The following is a 20,490-nucleotide window of genomic DNA, read 5'->3' as shown; positions in this document are numbered from 1 at the left end:
ATGAGGTCCCATATGGTCCCACCTTCTTATTCCTCGATACGAAAGAGGGATTTAGTGTTATGGTAGATGCTTGTGCGAAGGATGAAGCGGTTGAGGAATTTGTTTGTAAGTTGGTTAAAGATATCATTAGAGTTGGTGGCAGGTTGAGGAACCAAAATGAGCGCTTCATCATATCAGGTCTCTTGAAAGGCATGGCATAACATCGCATCAATGTACTGAGTAGAATCGTAGAGAAAGAGGAAAGTTTCCAAGTTGAGATATGGGTCCCTGATGCCCTTATACTTGTCCACCTTGAAAGGTTTGGCATCGGGTGGTCTCTTCTCTGCATGAACTCGCAGCATGAAAGGTTCTTGTCTTTCGTTGTAGCCTATATAAAGGATTGGTGAGCGCCACGACTCTCGACACCTTCAATATGTGAGGTGAGTTGGTTGATAAATTAGGTTGATTCCCCATGTCCCTAAGATTAGACAAGGGATGATAGGGTAGGGGTTAGGGGTTAGGGGTATGATCGAATTTGGGTGCCCTATTGAGTGAGTCAGTGTAGGTTGTTTAATGCTCCAAAGTGGCACATAGTAGAAAAGGCTCTTTCTCGAGTTTCGCGATGCGGTCTCAGTTTTGCCTATTTTGTTGTTGCTTATCCCCATAACACGTGAAGTCGTTCTTCAAGATCTCGAGCGCGGACACGGCATCCGCGTGAGGGATGAGAGCGACAATAGAAGTGGCATGAGCAACAGAGGTCTCAATACCTGTCCTTGGGAAGAGCTCCTTCTCGATTTCAAACCCGAGTTCAATGTGGGAATCTAAAATCTCAACCATGGTTATGGAATCTGAAATCTCGATTTCCAGAAAGAGGACCCCTCTTTCTAGGGCCAATTGTTTATGCTAAGTCCCGGGGTCTCAGAGCCTGGACAAAATCCTTGGTTGAGTTCTCCTCCATGATACTTGCACAATTAACAACTCATCAAAGGTTGCGACCGAGTGGCCTAGTCTTCGACTCTCTGATGTTTAAGTTAACAGGGTGTTCTTACTTGTAAAGTATGGGAGTTAGGTGAATAATGAACTTACATGTTTTGAAAGGTTGAGTCCGGTATATAGACTTTGATTGGGAGTTGGGTCACAGTCCTTCGATGTGAGACTGGTGTGCACTGGGCAACTCTAGTGGGCTTGTAGCAAGGACACCAGATATGGTTTTAATGACGGTGACCGGTCCGGCATTGTCTTCAATGACCAGAATCACGAGACGTTTTCCCGATACACAAAAACTTATATTTAGAGGTGTAAACTGTAAACAATCTCTAACAAAAGACTTGATTTACAATTCAAAATCTCAAAACATTCCATATTTTCACAAAAGTTATTTCATCAAATTTGTCAGTGTAGCAAAGTTGGGCACATTCTAATGTCGACCTGTTGTTGCTTCTATGACGGCAAAGATTTTACTTCCTAGCTCTCAAGAACAGAGAATATCACTCCATCTTGGGGATCTCAAAGCTAGGAGAAGGTTTTTCTTTATCACTCGTTGATGTGCAATCAAACGATTTATGTTTACCTTTGCCAAAATCTCAACCGTGCAACTAATCTTATGTTTCGATGTTTCAACATTGTGGTTAGTTAAGACGTAAATGAAGTGCTTAACATGGTCCTCCAAAGATGAACTATATACAACATATCAAAACACATCATTATAAATGCCCGAATCAAAATTGTGGCTAGTTAAGACGTAGATGAGATGCTTATCATGGTCCTCCAAAGATGAACAATATACAACATATATCAAAACATATCATTTATATGATGCTGCTTTGGTCAGATCAAATGGCATCACTAAAAATTCAAAGAGCAATATCATGTGTGCGGTTTCTGGAATTGCAGAAATAAGTCAATAACAAGGTAAATCAACAGAAAATTGAAATAGAAATTTTCACTGACATGTAGGGTTCTCATGCTCTTAACAACCAAATGCTGCCTTCTTAGACTGATGTGTTGTTAACTTGTTTAATAAGTTCCAAGCTTCCATCCATGTTGCATCCTGCACACAAGCTCTCACCTATATTGTTTACGCCAATTGGTAACCTGTGCATATACATTGAAACAACTACGCAAGAAATCTCAAGCAGTAAAAATCATCATCATATTCCGAGATCTTCTTCTCCCACTTTGTGCAGATGATGCAAGAAAGCTCTATCGTCCACTCTTTTCCACTCATCCACACACAAAGGGGGAGAAGAAAGCAAGCTGATTGCTGTTGATGATGATTTTACCAGATCTTTTTATTTTTGCTGCTTTTTCTTTGAACAATAATGTTTTTCCATACTCTCCAGCCAGTTTAAATGGAAACATCCCACCACAAACAAAGGGAATACAAACACAGTATCACTTCACAACAAAAATAGAGATACAATTAATTGGAAAGGTACAATTTCAAAGCCGAATGCAAGTTATAGAAAAAGAGATGAGATCTCAGTAACTTGATAGTATCTTCAGTTCCCGGAATGAATTCTGGGAAGTTGCAGATAGATAACGCAGTTTTATTAACATCATCGATCCAGAGAGCAACATACTAGAATCAACAATCAATGAAACGAAAAAGAAAAAAAAAAGACGAAGCATCTCAGATTCAAATTCCCCATAGTTTTCTTCACGGAAAATCATAGTGCAAGGATAACGAAATTAATGAAAATCATCACAGATGCTAGTTATATCATTCTATAAATTGAAAACAAACAGTTCAAACACCAAAATCTAATTGAGAATCATGAGCAGAACAGAGAAAATCAATGAGACTTTAAGAGACGATGAATAGAGAGAGGCGGGTGTTGGCGGTTCTGCGTTAATGGGACTTCAGAGGATGTTCGAAGGTATTTATAGGGGCGTAATATGATTAACCCTACTTTACTTGGGCTACCCTGAATCGGTTTAAGCGAATTTGGAGCGAAGTTAGGCCCAATGGCCCAAACTGTATGAAAGGATCGCTTATTTTCTTGTTTGATGCTAGTGGAATTTGACAATGTGACACATGATTACTTGTTACAATATAACAATCAATTTCGATCTTAATCAATGTGGAAGATCAGTTGGCTCATTGATATAGAGTTTCGGCTGCATCAGTCCCATTTCTAAAGGCGAGGTAGCTGTCTCCATCAACTACTCATCCTACCCGATTGGTTTCACAATGTGACTAATGGTGAGTTCACTGAGCTCAATAGAGGACATGTCCAAGGGAAACGACACCCCCGAAAATCATATATGAACATAATTTGCGACCTCTATAAGCATTTTCTTGTGGGTGTGCCGCACTCTGTACTTGGTGGTGATGAGCATTTCCAGTTATGATCAACAAGGGAAGTCGTTTTCCTGATATGTATAGGAATGTGAATTGGGAAATGGTTATTTTCACCAATGTGATGCACCAAATGAAGGAATATTTGGCAAGAATGGAGGTGAAGAGAGCAAATCCAAGTCCGACTTGAGGAGCTTTGGTTAGTGTGCCATTCAGATCCAGAAGGCCCAGAAATAGGCCCATCCAAACGATGGCCAGACAGTGTCCACGAGTGCATAACCAGAATCAGCCACTCGTTCTGGAGTGGACATTTCACGGTTCCACCCTCTTCCTCAAGCCAATCCCATCAGACGAAAGCAAGGAAAAGAGATAACCTCCTCTCCAAGCAAAGCATCAATACAAATAGCATACTTCTCTCACAACAATCCACAGCAAAATTTCATCCACATTCTCTCAAATTTTTCAGAAGCAAACCACAAACAGAACCCAAAAATTCCAACATGGGCATGGTATTTGGAAAAATTTGTGTAGAAACCCCGAAATACCAGGTCCTTAAATCCACAGCTGATTATGAAATCCGGCAGTATCCACCATCAGTGATAGCTCAGGTGACCTATGATCCATCAGTGTTCAAGGGCGACAAAGACGGTGGCTTCTCTGTGCTGGCCAATTACATCGGCGCTTTTGGCAAGCCCCAGAACACCAAGCCTGAGAAGATAGCCATGACAGCTCCAGTCATAACCCAACAGAGCACAGCTGAGAAGATCGCCATGACAGCTCCTGTTGTGACCAAAGAAGCCGGAGACGCGAAGACGGTGACAATGCAATTCCTGCTGCCTGCTAAGTATCAGAAGGCAGAGGAGGCGCCAAAGCCGGTGGATGAGAGAGTGGTGATTAGGGAAGAGGGTGGGAGGAAGTATGGGGTGGTGACTTTTGGAGGATCGGCGTCGGAGCAGGTGGTGGAGGATAGGGTGGAGAAACTGAAGAGGGCTTTGGAGAAAGATGGGTTTAAGATTACAGGGGAGTACTTGCTGGCAAGGTTTAACCCACCTTGGACTTTGCCTGCATTTAGGACTAATGAGGTTATGATCCCAGTTGAGTGAGTTCTCAGAGTCAGATCATACTGTGCTGTTTTTGCTGTTTTTGTTCACATTCTGTAGTATGTAATGAGTTTGCTATCACATAAATAAAAGCTTATCATATTGCAGATTAAAATGTTCCCAATTTCAGTATATGTAGCTTCACAACTGCAGCAAATTAAGATTCATTAGTGGCACAAGGTAACCTGGCACAAGTGCACAATCATAATCCATTCTAACCTTTTCCACAAATCAGTTGGCAGATTGTAGCAATAGTAGATCAGACTCATCAGAGTTTGAATATTTACCTCAATGAAGGTCTTGAGTTTGAATCCCTACTCAACATGATTGATCAAGGAAACTATTTACATAACTAGCGCATCTAAACAATTCAAAATTCGGCGCAAAGAATGAAACAGCTCATAACTCGCAAGAAACAATCAACTCTTGTAACTGATATTCAATTCAGAAACTATATCTAGTTTACAACAACAAAGCCATGGATCCAAAGCACACCCATTAACACATACAACCCTGCAGAGCTACCAACTGATCATATCACCCTTTTTCCTGAATTCGTATGGGACTAAAACCCAAGAACCAAACACAGACCTTGCAAAGATTCTACAATTACAAACACAGGCCTCAGCCATATATGAGTTTCAGAATAATAGTTATGAAGTTGATGAGAATGAGCATAAATCTGAAGTACTGGCACGCATATATAAGCCCTATAAGCTGCCCCTTCATCGTACTCCTATTCCCTCTCTGAACTTCCAGCATGGTCCAACCTCTCGGACCTAGAAACCGATCCTCATTTAGAATCGCCAATCCGTTTGCAAATAACAACATGCCTTGAATCAAAGTCCATAACCCCATCTTCTGCACAAGGGTTTCAATCCAAATTAACAAAAGGGTCAAAATTCAAACCCAAATCATACGAGTATGTAGCAAAGTCAAGTCTGATTTCTGAAGCAAACTAACAAAACTGAAAATTCAAACGCTGTTAACAAAACGCGATCAAAATTGTACATATTGCTTAATCAGTTAAAAGTTCAAACCTTACCAGCGAGATTAGATGGACTTAGTTTTCTCCGTTTAAAGCTTTGGCTTTTTTGATTTCGACGACACAGAAACTAAAACCTCTGCTTCAGCCACCGGGAAAGGATTTAAGCAATAATGTAAGTGACGTCATAATCTCTGATCCAAACGGTTTACAACTCTCCACGTGGAGCGTTTTCATTTGGGCAGGTGACGAGAGTTTAATCGTTTTAATTTCGACCCGACCCGACTCCGAGAGCCCAATTATATCACAACACGGATAAAATTTTACAGAGGAAAGACGAAGATGGATAAACCCTGAACCTCTCAGATCAACAATGGCGTCATTTCAACTCTCCCGCCCACTGGTCCTAAACCCCAGAAGCTTAATCCCTAAACCCTACGAAACACTAAACCCCCAATTCTTCAAGCTTCAACTTTTCAAACCTCAGAAGCTTAACCCACTCAGAGCTTCCGGCGAAGACAATGGAAGCATTGAAGAACCCAAGCAGCCAGCTCGCCGTGGCCGGAAAAAGAGTTCAACTTCCGCTTCATCTTCACCACCGAAAAAAACCCAGCGCGCCAAAAAAGCCCAAGTCGAAAACGGCCCAGTAGAACCCGAATCTGACGATTCGGAGCTGGAAGATTACGACGACGGCATAGACTTCCCCTACGACGACCCGCCGTTGGTCTGCTGCTTCGGGGCGGCCCAGAAAGAGTTCGTCCCGACGGTTCGGGTCTCCGACAACCCGATGCACCCGGATATGTACTCCCGGTGGAAGATGCTCCAGTGGGACCCTCCGGAATTCTCGCGCGCTCCGGGTTCTTCGCCGTCCAACGTGGCGATATCGCACGTGCGGCTCGGCGGGAGAGCGGCGTTTATGGGGAAAGTCGGAGGGGATGAGTTTGGGAGTGAAGTGTTGTTGATGATGAACAAGGAGAATGTTCAGACACGTGGCGTGAAGGTGGATGCGGATGCGAAGACGGCGAGGACTTACATGAAGATTAGATTTGACGATGAGAGAATGTGGACGGAGACGGTGAAAGAGTCCGCTGAGGATTCGTTGCTCCGGTCAGAGCTCAACCTCGCCGTGCTTAAAGAGGTAAAAGCACACCGTGTGCTTAATGAGTAGATGCTATTATACATTTTATTCGAAATAGGATTGTTACTGAATCACATTGTATTGGTGTGGATTTTTAGGATTTAAGCAGGGTTTTGATGTGTTGTGCAGGCTAGAATGTTCCATTTTACTTCAGAGGTTTTGACATCAGCGCCAATGCAACCAGCCCTTTACAGGGCTATAGCTTATGCGAAGAAGTTTGGGGGCCTTGTGTTTTTCGACTTGAATTTGCCGTTGCCATTGTGGAAGTCGCGTGACGAGACTAGGGAGTTCATTAAGAAGGCGTGGTATGAGGCGGATGTAATTGAGGTTTCGAGGCAAGAGTTGGAGTTTCTTTTGGATGAGGAGTATTACGTGAGGAAGAGGAATTATAGGCCGCAGTATTATGCTCAGGAGTATGAGCAGACCAAGAAGCGGAGAGATTATTACCATTACACTCCGGAAGAGATAGCTCCATTGTGGCATGATAAACTTAAGTTTTTGTTCGTGACAGATGGGACGCTTCGAATTCATTACTATTCCCCTTCGTTTGATGGTGTTGTGATTGGAACAGAAGATGTGCTCATTACTCCATTCACTTGCGACAGGACTGGTTCTGGTGATGCTGTTGTAGCAGCAATTATGAGAAAGTTGACCACTTTCCCCGAGATGTATGAAAATCAAGATGTTTGTGAAAGGCAGCTTCGTTTTGCAGTTGCAGCAGGAATTATATCACAGTGGACAATTGGTGCTGTTAGAGGGTTTCCAACTGAAAGTGCAACTCAAAATCTCAAAGAGCAGGTTTATGTACCTTCAATGTGGTAGTGCAGAGCCAAGCCCTCAACAGCTGTTGTCATTGCTGAAGATTTTGTCTATCAAGAGATAGGTTGTATCAACTGTATACTTAGAATTTCAATTCACATTACTCTTAAGCAGGCCATTGTTGTGTTTTGCATCTTGTAACTGAGGAGTAGCTTATAAACTACTTGTAATAGTACCACAGTTTTCTCAATATCCAGTGTCCCTCCAATTATTGAATTTGTTAAGATTTCCGAGATGGTATGGCAGGAAATTTATGTCTTTGGTGGAATGAATATATAGAGAAAATTAAAGACTGGAAATTACTGATAGAGTGGTCTTCTATAACTTGGTAGAAAATTACTGAGACTCTTAAACCAACATTTTAGGTGTGAGGGTTGAACTGCAGTATTCCAAGAGGCGTTAATGGATTCTCTGACCAATTTTATGCCTATAGTCTACTGTGATGCAGGGTCAGGGAGCATATTTGAGACGTTGAGGCTTTGGAAGCCCTTAATTGTTATGGTTAATGAAGATTTGATGGATAACCATCAAAGTGAGTTGGTAGAAGAACTAGCAGACAGGAAGCATCTGTACTATGCTCGCCCACAGACACTTAGACACATTATAGCAGATATGAATCTAGAGTCCCTCATTCCATACCATCCAGGTGATGCCACACCAGTCGCCACGCTTATCAATAGGTTTCTTGGTTTTTCACAGGATTGATAGAAGTGTTTTGAGTTTATTACTTGAACCAAGCTTATCCATAAGATACAAAGATACTAAATTTGCATAATCAAGACGGATCTTTTAGTGAAGTATAAAAATTTATCTCTTGGTGAGCGTGGATATCTAATGGAGTAAAGATTGCTGAACCAAGGTTTTGCACGTATCATACTCGATTTATCCATAGTTTTGGCAGGTTTCTTAGCGGAGCTTTGCTTATGCTTCGTTTGGTCTGGTTGGAGATGGCAATTGCAGACCTGGATATTACTGCTCAGTGGTATATTGATTCGAAAGTCTGTAACCTCATCATATGTAACAAAACGAGATGGATGGATCAATCATAGATGGATCAAGCAAATGAAGATTATTGTGTTGGCTATGGTCAACAGATTTTGTCTATCAAGAAATGTGACTTAGGTTGTATCAACTATCAACTGTATACTAGGCATTTCAATTCACATTACTCTTAAGCAGGCCATTGTTGTGTTTCATCTTGTAGGAGTAGCTTTTAAAGTTTAAACTACTTGCAATAGTACCACGATTTACTCAATATCCATTGTCCCTCCGGTTATTGAATTTGTTAAGGCTTCCTATATGATATGGCTGGAAATTTATGTCTTTGGCTGATTGGATCTATACAAGTTCAGAGCAAGCTAGTAGTTTAAAAGACTGGACATTACTGAAAGAGTGGTCTTCTATAACTATGTATAAAATTACATTCGGTTTCACAATCATGCTCGTTTCTCACAGTTTTTGGAGCATATCAAAGAAAGAATAATGAATCAATGAATTACTGTAACTTCGTTCTGGGCAACGGCAATTCCTCTGTGCTAATGAAACTAACTGATTTTTTTTCCTAACTATATGCCACCCCAGCCTTGTCTGATTTCTGAATCACTTTTCAAGTCCTCCTCGCCTGTAGCTTGTAGGTACAACATAACCGAAAAATGTACTGCAAATCACCACGGAAGCTTCCAAACTTCTCGGCTCAATCAGCAAGTACAGTTTCTGTCTTAAGCAAGCAAGCACTCCATATCAGCTCGCTGCCACTTGAGCAATGGTATGTCCTTTTTACAGTATGAGCCACATATTATCACTCAACACCTTATCTTTGCGATGAAACCCTTATGCTCCGTCTCGCGTCAGATTTCAGGCTAGCAATTTGCTCCTGTGAATTGTTACAGATACAACCAGGGAAAGGATTTGCATAAAAGTTCTCCTCCAACCTAGGCGCCTCTCCTATCTGTCTAACATATGGTGCTCCCAGCCGATCAGAATGCAGAGTTCTAACTTCCGAAGAAAATTCTTCCCATGATATATCACCTTTATCAAATAGGTCGACCAGTTTCACAAAATTTTGTCTGAAATGAAAATTATGGTATGTTAGATAACTAAATCAAAGCAAGAAGTAGAAAATTCAGAGGTAACACATGAAATGCCTGGTTTATAAACCACCAACCTGTCAGGGTTAATAGTCTTCCGAAATCCTTCAAATCTTCTATGTCCCTGTACTGCCTTCGCCATATTTCCGTCGTATGTATATACAAAGACATCACTCTCTAGTGCTACGATGTAATCCAAGGCAGCAAGGCGATTTTGATAAGGCCTAAAGGGGTCTAACTCTTCCTCAGTTGCAAGAGTGTTATGAGAAAAGACATTAGGATACTCCGAGCGAAATGCAGCCATGCTATTGCTGCCATATATCTCCCCAGCAACAATGTATATTGTTGTTGTCGAAGGGTAACCCATGGCCTTGAGGAACAGGGCTGCCTCTCTAGGGGAAAATGGGCATCCACCCTGGAGTCTTCGCTCTTCACTATCTATCTCTTTCTCCTTCCAATGTTTAACATTGTACCTCATATCCCGAAGTTCTGCATCATCCTCTGCAGTAAGGTTGTGACTGCAGCCAGTGAAAGCAAGCATGTCTTTCTCATATCTGCAATCAAGAACGATTTTACTTGGTTAAAATGTTAACCTGCCACAAAACTAGATAATACTATGAAAATCCATACAACACAGGGACCTTAAATGAAGAGCAATATATGGATTGCCATTTTTCTTTAATCTATTGACCAAAACTTTCCCTAGATCCTCAATCTCCTTGGTATATCGGAGACCCACATAATTGGCACGGCACCTCAGCCTTTGAATGGAACTTGCAAGTCCATTATTAGCAAGACGCGAATCAGTGTGGGTGAACTTTATAACCTTATGCTTTTTCAACAATGGTATCATTTCTCTTCTGTAATAACTAGCCTGCATATGAAGCATCGTATTAGATATGATTCCAAAAACTACACAACCAACCAAATGTCCTAAACATTCTCAAGTAAAATCCGAACCTTAGACCAGGAGATGGGAGCCTTCAGAAGGGGCTTTTTAGCTGCATAATGGGTTGGCAAATACTCGATTATCTCAATATCATCTGTTAACACCTCTATGAAGTGTCTCCAGTCAAATATATCTTTGAAACCACTGCACATAGAATATAGCATTTGATCAATTCAAAGGAAACAGACGAACTAGGAATTCACATCATATAACCCAAAATAGCTGAGAAAAGTACCTTGGATCAGTCCAAAAAGACTCGTGATCCAGATAAGGAAGCACCAGAGTGGCATTCATTATCTTTGCAACGGCTACCATATCACATATCTGTAACATCAATTGGGACACTGTCAGCTCCAAAACACTTAGTGCCAAACTCAAAGATTAGGGTGTAAACAATTTAAAATTACTATATGCATGATTAGAGAAAGGAACCTACCCCTGTTCTCATTTGATTCAATCCACCATTGGCATGAACAAGGAGATAGCCATTTGTTTTCGATCCTGTTCCTGCAGGGAAATCAATATTTGCAAAAGTCAAGATAACAGTTGATTAAACCTAAAAACAAGCTTGACAAATTCAGTAATGGAACAAGAAACTTACTGATCCGATTTTTGGGTCGAGTTATGCATTTATTAAAACCATCACTGCTTGGTTTCATCCATATTCCTGGAATCTGTAAAAGAAAGTAGATTTCTACATCAATGCCAATAAATCACAGCATTAAATCCACAAGTGACAAACTGATCAACCCAAACTGAAGAAACATGTGAATCAAATTAAGCCATTGAATTATTCAACTAAACCATATCAAAGGAGGCTGCACCAAAATTCTGCTGACAAATGTGAAACCTTTAACAAAGAAACAAACCTTTTCTGGTTGTAACCCAAATGCGACCCAGAAAGGAAGTCGATCAAAATTGAAACATATGCAATCAACCTCTCAAAACCCATAAAAAATGCATAAAGGTAAAACCTTTAACCATAAACAACACAAAAGTTTCTTTCTGGGTAAAACCCAGAGAACACAAGGAACAAAATCCCTCATTAGTAGAAAGAAAAAAAATTAACCAGAGATTAAAAATTGAAACTTTGCTTGAAAAATGAAAGAAGAAAAACGACTTACCGTATTGTGTTCATCCAAAAGTCGTTTGGGCATGGAGGATTCCGATTCCGATTCCGAAAACGACAGTCTCTCGAAAATACGTTTAGGCCTGGCGGCCTGGTCCTCCTCCGCGACGGCGCGTTGCGCCACCTTCCAATCATCATTGTTCGTCTTCAGAATCAAAAGCCTCCCCTCCGTCCTCTTCACCCCATAACCAACGTCCACGTGTCCCCCTAAAAACGCGAACGTCAAGAACACCGAAACAACCGCCATCAACGTTAACGTCCCCAAGATCTTCCGGCCGAGGCTCCTTCCCGACCGGACCGACAACAGCCACGCCTCGGGAATACAAAAGAACACTCTCCTGCGAAGCAGCAGGTACTTTATCACCGGAGAATAATGGTTGCTGTGCACGTGGGACCCGGACCCGGAGACAGCGCCGCCGTTTCCGGTCGGGTCGCTCTCCTCGTCCTCGTCCGTCGAGGAGGAAACGACAAGGTCCTGGTTAATCTTGCTTACGTTGTTGATGTTGGTCGGGACGGCCGTGGACACGGCGGAGGCGTCCATGGGGCCGTCAGCGACACGTCGTCTGGTCGTGGTCGGCAGCGCGATGGCGGCGGAGGCGGTCGGGGTAGTGCTGGTCGAGCTGGTTGGGCCACCCGACGACATTACCGGCCGGCAATAACGTTGTTTGTGTTTGAAAGAGAGAGAGAGAAAGAGAAACGCACGTTGCCGGATTCGTGGTTTCTCGGAGAAACAATACAGAAGAAAGAAACAAAGAAATGCGACGGTTGGGTTCGATATTTTTGGTTTTTTTTTTTTTTTTTGCCGGGTCCGAAATCTTAGGCCAGCGCGGCCCAGGAGCGAAAGGTGGAGGTGTTTATATAAAGAAGAAGAAGAAAGAAAGAAGAGAAGAAGAAGAAGAAGAAGAAGATGGGAATTATTATTATTCTTCTCCTTAATACAATCCAATTATCATAATCATAATCCCCCACTAATTTCTGTAACTCTATTTCTTTCTCTTTCTCTCTAATGGTGGATCTGCACGTTTTCTTCTTTCTCACATAGAGACCGGTTTTTATATTTCGGCGAGCTTGAATATTACACTTCAAATGACGATTCTAGCCCTAGCTAGTTTGTTACGGTGCGGACCTTTTTTTGGTTAGTGAAAAATCCCGGGCTGGGCCCGCAAAAACATTGACCATTCCTCTTGTGCTATCTCGTTCAGGGTTAATCAAGTACAGGCACGTTTTTTTTTATTCGCTTATTTTACCCGATAATATTTCCTAGTTAAGCACCGGTAAAATTCAATTTGTTATGAAGAAATGACGGCGGTTATGGCTCATTTGGGGATCAAGTACATCCTTAATCTATGCATTAACAGTGGCTAAGATTGATGCATGATAAAGGTGCTTTTAAAACATCTTAACAGGAAAATAGGTTGCAAAAAGATCAAAAACTTAAAATTTTGGAGAAGTTTCTAAGGTTGAGCTGGAAATTACTTGATATGTCACTCTTTGTATTCTGAAATTTTATTAATTTTGTAGACATACCTAATATTATTATTTTAGGGTGTTCTTACAGTATGAGATTTAAGTATAACGTCTTCACCTTGTATTATGAGGTTTCGTTAATAATTATGACGTGAGAGCTGTTGTTCTAGCTCTCGTTATTTAAAAAATATATATATATATATAAATATATATATAACGTTGGTTATATTACAAAATATTAGCTCGAGAAAATCAAGTCTTGTTATTGTTATTGTTATCTAAAACAACTTTTACATGCTTCAATATTCAAATGTGTATAACTGAGTGATACTTTAACTAGTGAGCATTTCAATATAAGGTTAATTAGCCTTTTCTAGTAATTTGATGGATACAAGTGAACTTAAGAGTGACGTGATGTCAAATTCTTTGGCTTAACCAAAGAACCGGTTTAGTTTAAACTCTTACATTAAAGGAAATTTTGTTATATATTTTAAGAACACTATGATATATACGTCGGTAGCATTTTACTTACCCAGATAACTACATTTAACGAATTCATCACTAAAAAAAAAAAAATACTCAATCGCTAAAAATAGAAGGTGAACCCTTGGTTCCTCTGCCATATAGCCACATGATTTGGACTTGATAACCTACTGACTAAGAACCATCATTAAGAAGGCTCCTAATTTTAGGGCACACTCAATTATTCATCATATGGAACCATCCCCTACGTTTGTGTATTTCTCCATGTGAGGGGTGGCAAGTTTGGTACGTGTTATGTGCCTTTAGGCTTAAGAAAGGTACCAGTTTTATTTTTTCATGTTCAATTTATGCTGTGTAGCATGAAACTAATAATTGTTGGGGTCTAATAACGTTGTTAATGAAGAAAGAGATCCACTAAACATGGCCACTGTCATTTCGAGTAGTTCATACTTCATTTCAAGCCATCAAAGAGCCTCGTAGTGGAAACAACCACAAATGAAAATGATTGATTTGCATGCTTTGCCTTGTGCGTGTACACATTAGAGATCTTGTTAATTGTATTCGATAGGGAATAATGCTTTTTATGCTTTCAGTTAGTGTCGACTACTTGTACAATATGCATATACATCAAATATCGTGATCCCGTTGCAAGATTAAGACGTGGGAGCATGAATCTGTTATGAAATTTATTGCCTTGAACCAGTGGGAAGGAGAAAGACAATCAATTATATTGAATCAATTAATTTTCTTGAGATGTGGAAGATAGCCAATAAAGAGTTTAATTGTGTGCAATCAATTATATTGAATCAATATACGGCTTGATCCTTTTTAAATAGGTCATGTTATTTATTTACAACGTTTATTGATGCGTTTATCTTTCGAATTTGGTACATTTTTATGTAATGGTTAAAGATTAATCAGGAAACGAGCAATTACCTATGATTCTATTTTTTCAAATAAAAATTAATATTTCAGACGTAAGTGCTAACAATTGAGAGATACGTACGACTTTCAACTTAAATAAGAAACAAAAAAAGTTTGGACAAATCAAATCAGTCGATTACTTAGTTTCATATACATTACGCAACACTCCTATACGACACAAATGATAACTTATGTCCTTATACACATTTTTCAGGCTATAATCGGCCACAATAATGGGTGATAAATCATTGCGAGGGCAAGTAACATTGCCCATGTATCAAAGAAAAAAATGTGAATATACAGTATATACCCGTGAGTCAAAATATATAATACGGGGGAACACGTTTTACCAAGAAGGGTAGTTTGGGCACAACAATTTTGCCGTGCAAATCTAGTAGTACTACTGCTACTGTATCCAAGTTTTGGAACGTTCCTGGGTCCTCGCTTTCTATTAGAAACCTTGCTTAGCTGCCACCCTGCTATTCATCAACCACGTACCCCCCCTCTGGCCACATTCCTCCATTTAGAAAATTCAAACGCCACGTGGCGCGGTCACGAGCCTCTTCCCCCGTATACGACACGACACAATACGTCGGCTTTTGCTACTCTTCTTTGTCCCGACGTGAAAAATGCGACCGTTAAACATGATTATGACGTTCTTCTGAGTTCATAGCCGTTTGATTCGGTGATCGAAGGGAGGCACTCATACCGGTGTTTGGTGCAGAACTGTAGGTGATGATGGCTCTCACCAGCAGACCGTGCCGGTTTTCGCAGAATGAGGCGGTGACAAATGGATGAGTTGGTTCGACGCGGTGTGTCGACTGTCGAGCTTGCACGTTCTGTCGTTTTTGGGATTGCAAGGAATCATCATTTTGGTCCATCATAACCAATAAGAAACTAATAGTCCACACAAAATAAAAAATAAAAAATAATTTTTAAGGATATTTTGATTATGCCGTCGACCAAATTATATTCCGTTTCACATTTGTTTAGTTAAAATGTTAAATAGTTAAGTACCATTTGGTATAGTGATATAATCTATTTTTGTAAATGGGATATTGTGAATTCGACTCAAGAAAGATTCGTAATGTTTATATTGTTTAATTGATAAAAAAAAAAAAACTAAATGGTTGCAACCTTTGGACTTAATATCTCAATTGTATTCGACAGTTTCGTCAATGAATATTTGAGGGTAACCGCACCAGCTATGTATTTAGAAAAGAAAAAATAAGGCTCAATTTGAATTTGATAAATAAAACATAGTGGAAGAAGTTTAAGATTAAGTGGACTAAAAGATTTGGTGGAAGTTAAGAATGCATTAGGAAGAAGACTGTGGTGTCTAGTCATTCACAAAATTATTTCACGATCATTATGGTTTGATCTTTGTGTTTTAGTGGGCATGCAACTAACTATTTCTCATGTCATGGCTATAATTTGCTGAATGACTACCATACAAATCCCAATTCATGAGATGAACTCAGAAATATGGTGACAAAGAAAATGCAAGTTATAGTGAATATCATACGAACAAATTTGTCATTATATATTGCACATTATTGAGCTATAGTTAATGGGTTCTGTATTCTAATGGAAAAAGTAATCAAGTAAACTAGATCCATTACGTTGTGTACTTCCTTATGAACAACAAGAACTATGTTTTTTTTTTTTTCAACTGTCTGGGTTAGAAACTCAGAATGTTTGATTGGGTCTACCTGGTATTTCCAATTTTCTTCTGTATAATTGTCCTCTTAGGAATAGAATATGACTTTTTGCCCCAAAAGAAAAATTAATAGAAAGTGAAAGAAAAGATGAGCTAGAAATGTTCTGTATGGAATCATAGGACAACCAAATGATTTGAAGTGATTTTGGGTCCACACGCCTCATAGAACATTGTTGGGTTGGTGAACGCAGGCCTCAACTCCACTAATTGTTTGTTAGTCTATCAATATAGCAGCCACGAACACATTCCTTTTCAATAATCGGACTCGAAAATGATTTGTTTCTTCATAGTTGTCGATTCTAAATATCAATAAATGAATAGCTAGTTGGTGATTATATGAATTCTGAATTTTTGTGAGTCTGAATGTACTTACAATGCTATTAGCGGGATAAAAACTATGATCGCTCTGTACGGATCTTGAAATTTTCACACGAAAATGAGAGGAACTTAGAAAATGGGGCTCCATTAACCAAAAGATGGTGGTTGACAATAGAGTAGAATTGAAAGATCCTTTCAATGACCATGGACCGAATTGAGAGCTGATTGTTACAAATTTTGACGTCACTGACTCATGTGTTGCCTCCACAGCATTGCATGATTTGCATCCATACCAAAATTTCTCTAGCCAGAATGCCAACCCTTCAATTTATATGTATTATATTAAACAGGACCAAAACTATGATCGCTCTGTGACACGGTCTGTGTGAATCTGGGAATTTTAACTGAATTAGGAGGAATTGGAAAGTGAGGTCCAATAACCAAAAGATGGTGGCCGACTTGTGAGCTGGAAGTGGAAGAGTTTCTCAATGGTCCATAAGACCAACCGAGTATTATATGGCTCATTCAGATTTTGGGGTCACCGTCATAGTCAAAGTTAATGCTTCTGAGCTTCTCAACACTCCACAGCATTACATCACATCTATTTGAAAAAGGGAAACAACAAGAACCAACTCCATAAAGAGTTAGGTTAAGATTGCACACAGACTCGGTCTCCTAAAAAAATAACTAATTTCACAAAAGGAGTTTGGCCAACTTCCATTTTCATAGTATTTAAGAAATTCAGGACCTTGACAAACGGTAACAAACGACTCTACAATAGACTTTACAGTGAAAACGAATCTCATACATAAGTATATTATTCCCCATTCCTCAGTGCCTTTCAAATTTCTACACTCATGTAGCAGCATTATTTTATTCTCACCAAAACCAGTAAATATGTTATGATAGGATGATGATGATACAGTATAGTTGTCCGACTCTTCAATATGTATATCTGGAACGTTTACAACTTCAACCACTCCAAGCACGGGCATAAGCCCCAGCAGAACCGAGAGGGATAGTAGTCCTTTAGATACACCTCCCTGCTAAACCCAATGATGTAGAAACTGAACAGTCGGCTGCGATGAGCCATTGTGACACGCGTCACAGGAACCACGGATATGGTGTGCCTTTCGCTTATGACCCTAGCAGAGGGAGGCACATGAGCTCTGTCGGCAATCACTTCCGATGAGAACTTGTTGAGAAAGTAAGAGTCGGCAAAGAAGGCTGGAGTGCACTGATATGCCTGTGTGTTGCACAACTGGACTCCTTGGGCTCTGTGGAAAACTTCGTCGGGAACAGACGCTGCTCCGCTTGTTGCACTTACCTTTCTGGTTGAAAGTGTCTTCCTGTCACAGATATTCAATTTTTAATTTACTAAATACTTTCATGCAGGAGGTTCTTACATAATCAGAAAATGGAGAAAATCAAAACTTAGTGGTTGCAGGGTGCACTAAATGTGGACTGAGAGATTTTCATCTCCAGTTGGTAACCTCGAAAATAGAACAATAAATAGCAGAGAAGGAACTCCTCAACATCTCCATAATATGTATGTGTACAAAGTTTTACCATTTCAAATGGTGTGGCAAAAAATTTCTGAGATATAGTGAGCATCTTTGTAGGGGACCTAATCTGGAAATATGTGAATCAAGAAGGAACATACATACCATCTAACAAGGGCAACATTGCGGGAACGAAGAGAACCACTGCCTTTGCATGTCAAACATTTCATCAAACCACGAGATCCGCATGTTGCACAAGGAATTTGTCCCTTCCCGTTGCAAGTCACACATCTGCATAGACAAAACCAACGATGTACAGTATTTTAGTACATTGTATCCTGTTTAGTAATAAAAAGGCTGTTTTGATACCATTTTTTTTCTTTTTCACATGGCTAAATTAGAGAATGTTGCATGAGAGAATGAACTCTGAAAGGGTTTGGCTGGAAGATCCTCTTATTATAGATTAAGATCATGATTCTAATGATAATGAGATGAGTAAATATAAAGCATCTTACATTGAGTCAGATCCATCTTTATGAGCAAGTAATCCTCTTCCATGACAAGCCGAGCACTGAGCCATCTGGTTCTCTTTGTAGAATCCAGGCTCTTGATTTGCATTGCATGAAGGACAGACAGTATCCCCTGCCCCAGCACAACCTGTAAACATTTCAAACTTGTTGTTATAACTTTTGCAAGAGTAGAACTGAAACATTTATTTCATTGTAGCTATTGCGAAAACTTTGTAAGAGTAGAACTGAAACATTTAGTCAAAATTTTATCTTCACTAATGTTCTAAATCCATGGTTCCAAAAGACCAGAACAGTTACCCGAGCATTTTGCAATGGACTCTGAATGAGGAATTATCTCCCGTGATTCTTTATGAGGTATAAATAAAACAGGAAATTGAGACTTCAAATCCAATTCCCAGATTCCCAGTTCTGGTCCCTTATCCCTTCCATCAATACTGCCACCAAGGTATGGCTCTGTTTCTCTTACAGTTTCCCTTTCCTCAATGAAGGTATCTAGTGTTCCCACATATACGTTGCAATCTTCCACTTTTTGAATTTTCCATGTCCGAGCAGGACGACTTCCCCAACAGCATCTATGGCCAACATGATCAATGAGCAACTCTCGTATCTCAATTTCATCCAGTGTTTGCCTATGCATAAATACTGAGTGTTAGATAAGATGAACTCAATGTCATTGACATGTTAACACTTCAAAGTTGAGCACGAGAAAAATATGCACATAATTTTTACGGACTATCGGCAATGTGAAATTGTTGATTTTGGTTTATATATAAAACTAAAAAGAACAATAAGGCTAGACTTAGGAAGATTGATGAAAAGAGGTCGTATAAACTCCCTTTTGAATACAATGACAACATGCTAGGAGGAAAAAAAAGGACAATTCCCTGAACAATAGGGTCTCTATCAACATTAACCATTTCCTAGTTTTTGAAATTCAAGAACAAGACATGGAAATATGACTACAAATTCATTGGAAGTTCGTATAACATTTAGCACATTCCATCAGTCAATTCAAATAATCAGTTCAAAATGTCAAATGACATTGAACCCCTGGTAATCATTCAGTGAAATGTACCTATGAAGCTCACTTGTGGTGCTGCCAGGACCTCCTCCATATCCACCTTGGTAAACAACAGCTTGCTCTGCAACAAAGAACCACAATTTTTTTATCCATTACATTCCGTCAGAAAAGATAACCGAAGATACAGCACAGCTTCTACCATCATAACCCTCTATTTTCCCCACCAAAAGATCCAAATCAGAAACTGAATCCAACATCTTATGTCATGAAGTTCATTCAACTTGGGCATCATTATTCTGTATGAACCTTTTTAAGTAGAAATCCTTCCTTGTCCCGATTTAAACCAACTACTGTAATCAAGTACATTTCTCTACAAGCACATCTTGGAAGACAATAGACATAAAACAATCAAGAAACTAAGCTACCGATATCAAATCTTTGTAACATAAACCTCGGTAAATGATCAACACCCATCAATCAAAACTGAAAACTTGTATTCGAACTATCAAATTGGGAAAAAATATGTACCATCAAGATCAGGCTCCGGCGAACCAACCAAAGCGCTATGAAGAGAAGGTGGGTAGTGATCGGAATAAGCCGCCGCAGATCGTATCTCTTCAACGCTGACTTCAGTTCCGGCCAAGGCAGCCGTCGGAATCACAGAGCCGGTTCTCCCCACGTACTCGTAGGAGCTCCAGTTCTCACTCGACTTCTCCCCCGATTCACTTCGTTGCTCTAAAATCAATAACCAAATTAGAGACCCATAAAAGAAAATCAATCATAAACCCACAATTCAAATTCGATTGATTGAGGGAATTGAAGAGTGGGGATCAGAATGCACCTGACAGCAGAGGCTGCTCCATTGTTTCTGTGAGGGAGTAGAGTATAGCTGGAATCTGACTAGTAATAATGGGGTGAGTTTGCTTAGCGAGTAAGGCTCGAGTCAAAGGAGATTATCAGCATGGGGTTGGTTTTGTCGTAGACGAGTCGTGTCGACTGCCTATCATAACGAGCGGGAAGCGACTAACCGGTGATCAA

General features: G+C 40.0%; 5 protein-coding genes across 5 annotated transcripts; 2 read left to right on the top strand and 3 right to left on the bottom strand.

The window, feature by feature from the left end:
• The first annotated feature begins 3,634 nt into the window (after window positions 1–3,634).
• Window positions 3,635–4,559, top strand: LOC101294674 (heme-binding-like protein At3g10130, chloroplastic-like). The gene has a single exon (XM_004302621.1). The coding sequence runs from the start codon at window positions 3,781–3,783 to the stop codon at window positions 4,381–4,383; it is 603 nt and encodes a 200-aa protein (XP_004302669.1). The 5' UTR covers window positions 3,635–3,780; the 3' UTR covers window positions 4,384–4,559.
• A 228-nt stretch (window positions 4,560–4,787) lies between these two features.
• LOC101296973 (immediate early response 3-interacting protein 1-like) lies at window positions 4,788–5,439 on the bottom strand. Its single transcript, XM_004302626.1, has 2 exons — window positions 5,421–5,439; window positions 4,788–5,241 (listed from the first exon to the last, which is right to left on the bottom strand). Exon 2 carries the CDS (start codon window positions 5,236–5,238, stop codon window positions 5,005–5,007), a length of 234 nt encoding a protein of 77 aa, XP_004302674.1. The 5' UTR covers window positions 5,239–5,241; window positions 5,421–5,439; the 3' UTR covers window positions 4,788–5,004.
• Window positions 5,440–5,699: 260 nt separating this feature from the next.
• LOC101313618 (fructokinase-2-like) lies at window positions 5,700–7,538 on the top strand. The gene is made up of 2 exons (XM_004302601.1): window positions 5,700–6,503; window positions 6,633–7,538. The coding sequence occupies exons 1-2, from the start codon at window positions 5,739–5,741 to the stop codon at window positions 7,323–7,325; spliced, it is 1,458 nt and encodes a 485-aa protein (XP_004302649.1). The 5' UTR covers window positions 5,700–5,738; the 3' UTR covers window positions 7,326–7,538.
• A 1,167-nt stretch (window positions 7,539–8,705) lies between these two features.
• On the bottom strand, window positions 8,706–12,130 carry LOC101298447 (uncharacterized protein At1g04910-like). The gene is made up of 8 exons (XM_004305107.1): window positions 11,483–12,130; window positions 10,960–11,032; window positions 10,795–10,865; window positions 10,594–10,682; window positions 10,370–10,502; window positions 10,051–10,283; window positions 9,487–9,963; window positions 8,706–9,388 (listed from the first exon to the last, which is right to left on the bottom strand). Exons 1-8 carry the CDS (start codon window positions 12,128–12,130, stop codon window positions 9,133–9,135), a joined length of 1,980 nt encoding a protein of 659 aa, XP_004305155.1. The 3' UTR covers window positions 8,706–9,132.
• Window positions 12,131–17,071: 4,941 nt separating this feature from the next.
• Window positions 17,072–20,447, bottom strand: LOC101314766 (protein SSUH2 homolog). The gene is made up of 7 exons (XM_004302605.1): window positions 20,294–20,447; window positions 19,981–20,187; window positions 19,507–19,573; window positions 18,729–19,060; window positions 18,417–18,558; window positions 18,067–18,192; window positions 17,072–17,748 (listed from the first exon to the last, which is right to left on the bottom strand). The coding sequence occupies exons 1-7, from the start codon at window positions 20,313–20,315 to the stop codon at window positions 17,364–17,366; spliced, it is 1,281 nt and encodes a 426-aa protein (XP_004302653.1). The 5' UTR covers window positions 20,316–20,447; the 3' UTR covers window positions 17,072–17,363.
• Window positions 20,448–20,490: the final 43 nt, after the last annotated feature.

Source organism: Fragaria vesca, linkage group LG6, assembly GCF_000184155.1.
Source record: "Fragaria vesca subsp. vesca linkage group LG6, FraVesHawaii_1.0, whole genome shotgun sequence".
Classification (NCBI taxonomy): domain Eukaryota; kingdom Viridiplantae; phylum Streptophyta; class Magnoliopsida; order Rosales; family Rosaceae; genus Fragaria; species Fragaria vesca.
Note: the sequence above shows the minus strand (reverse complement) of the source record. Positions and strands in the feature narration are given on the sequence as shown.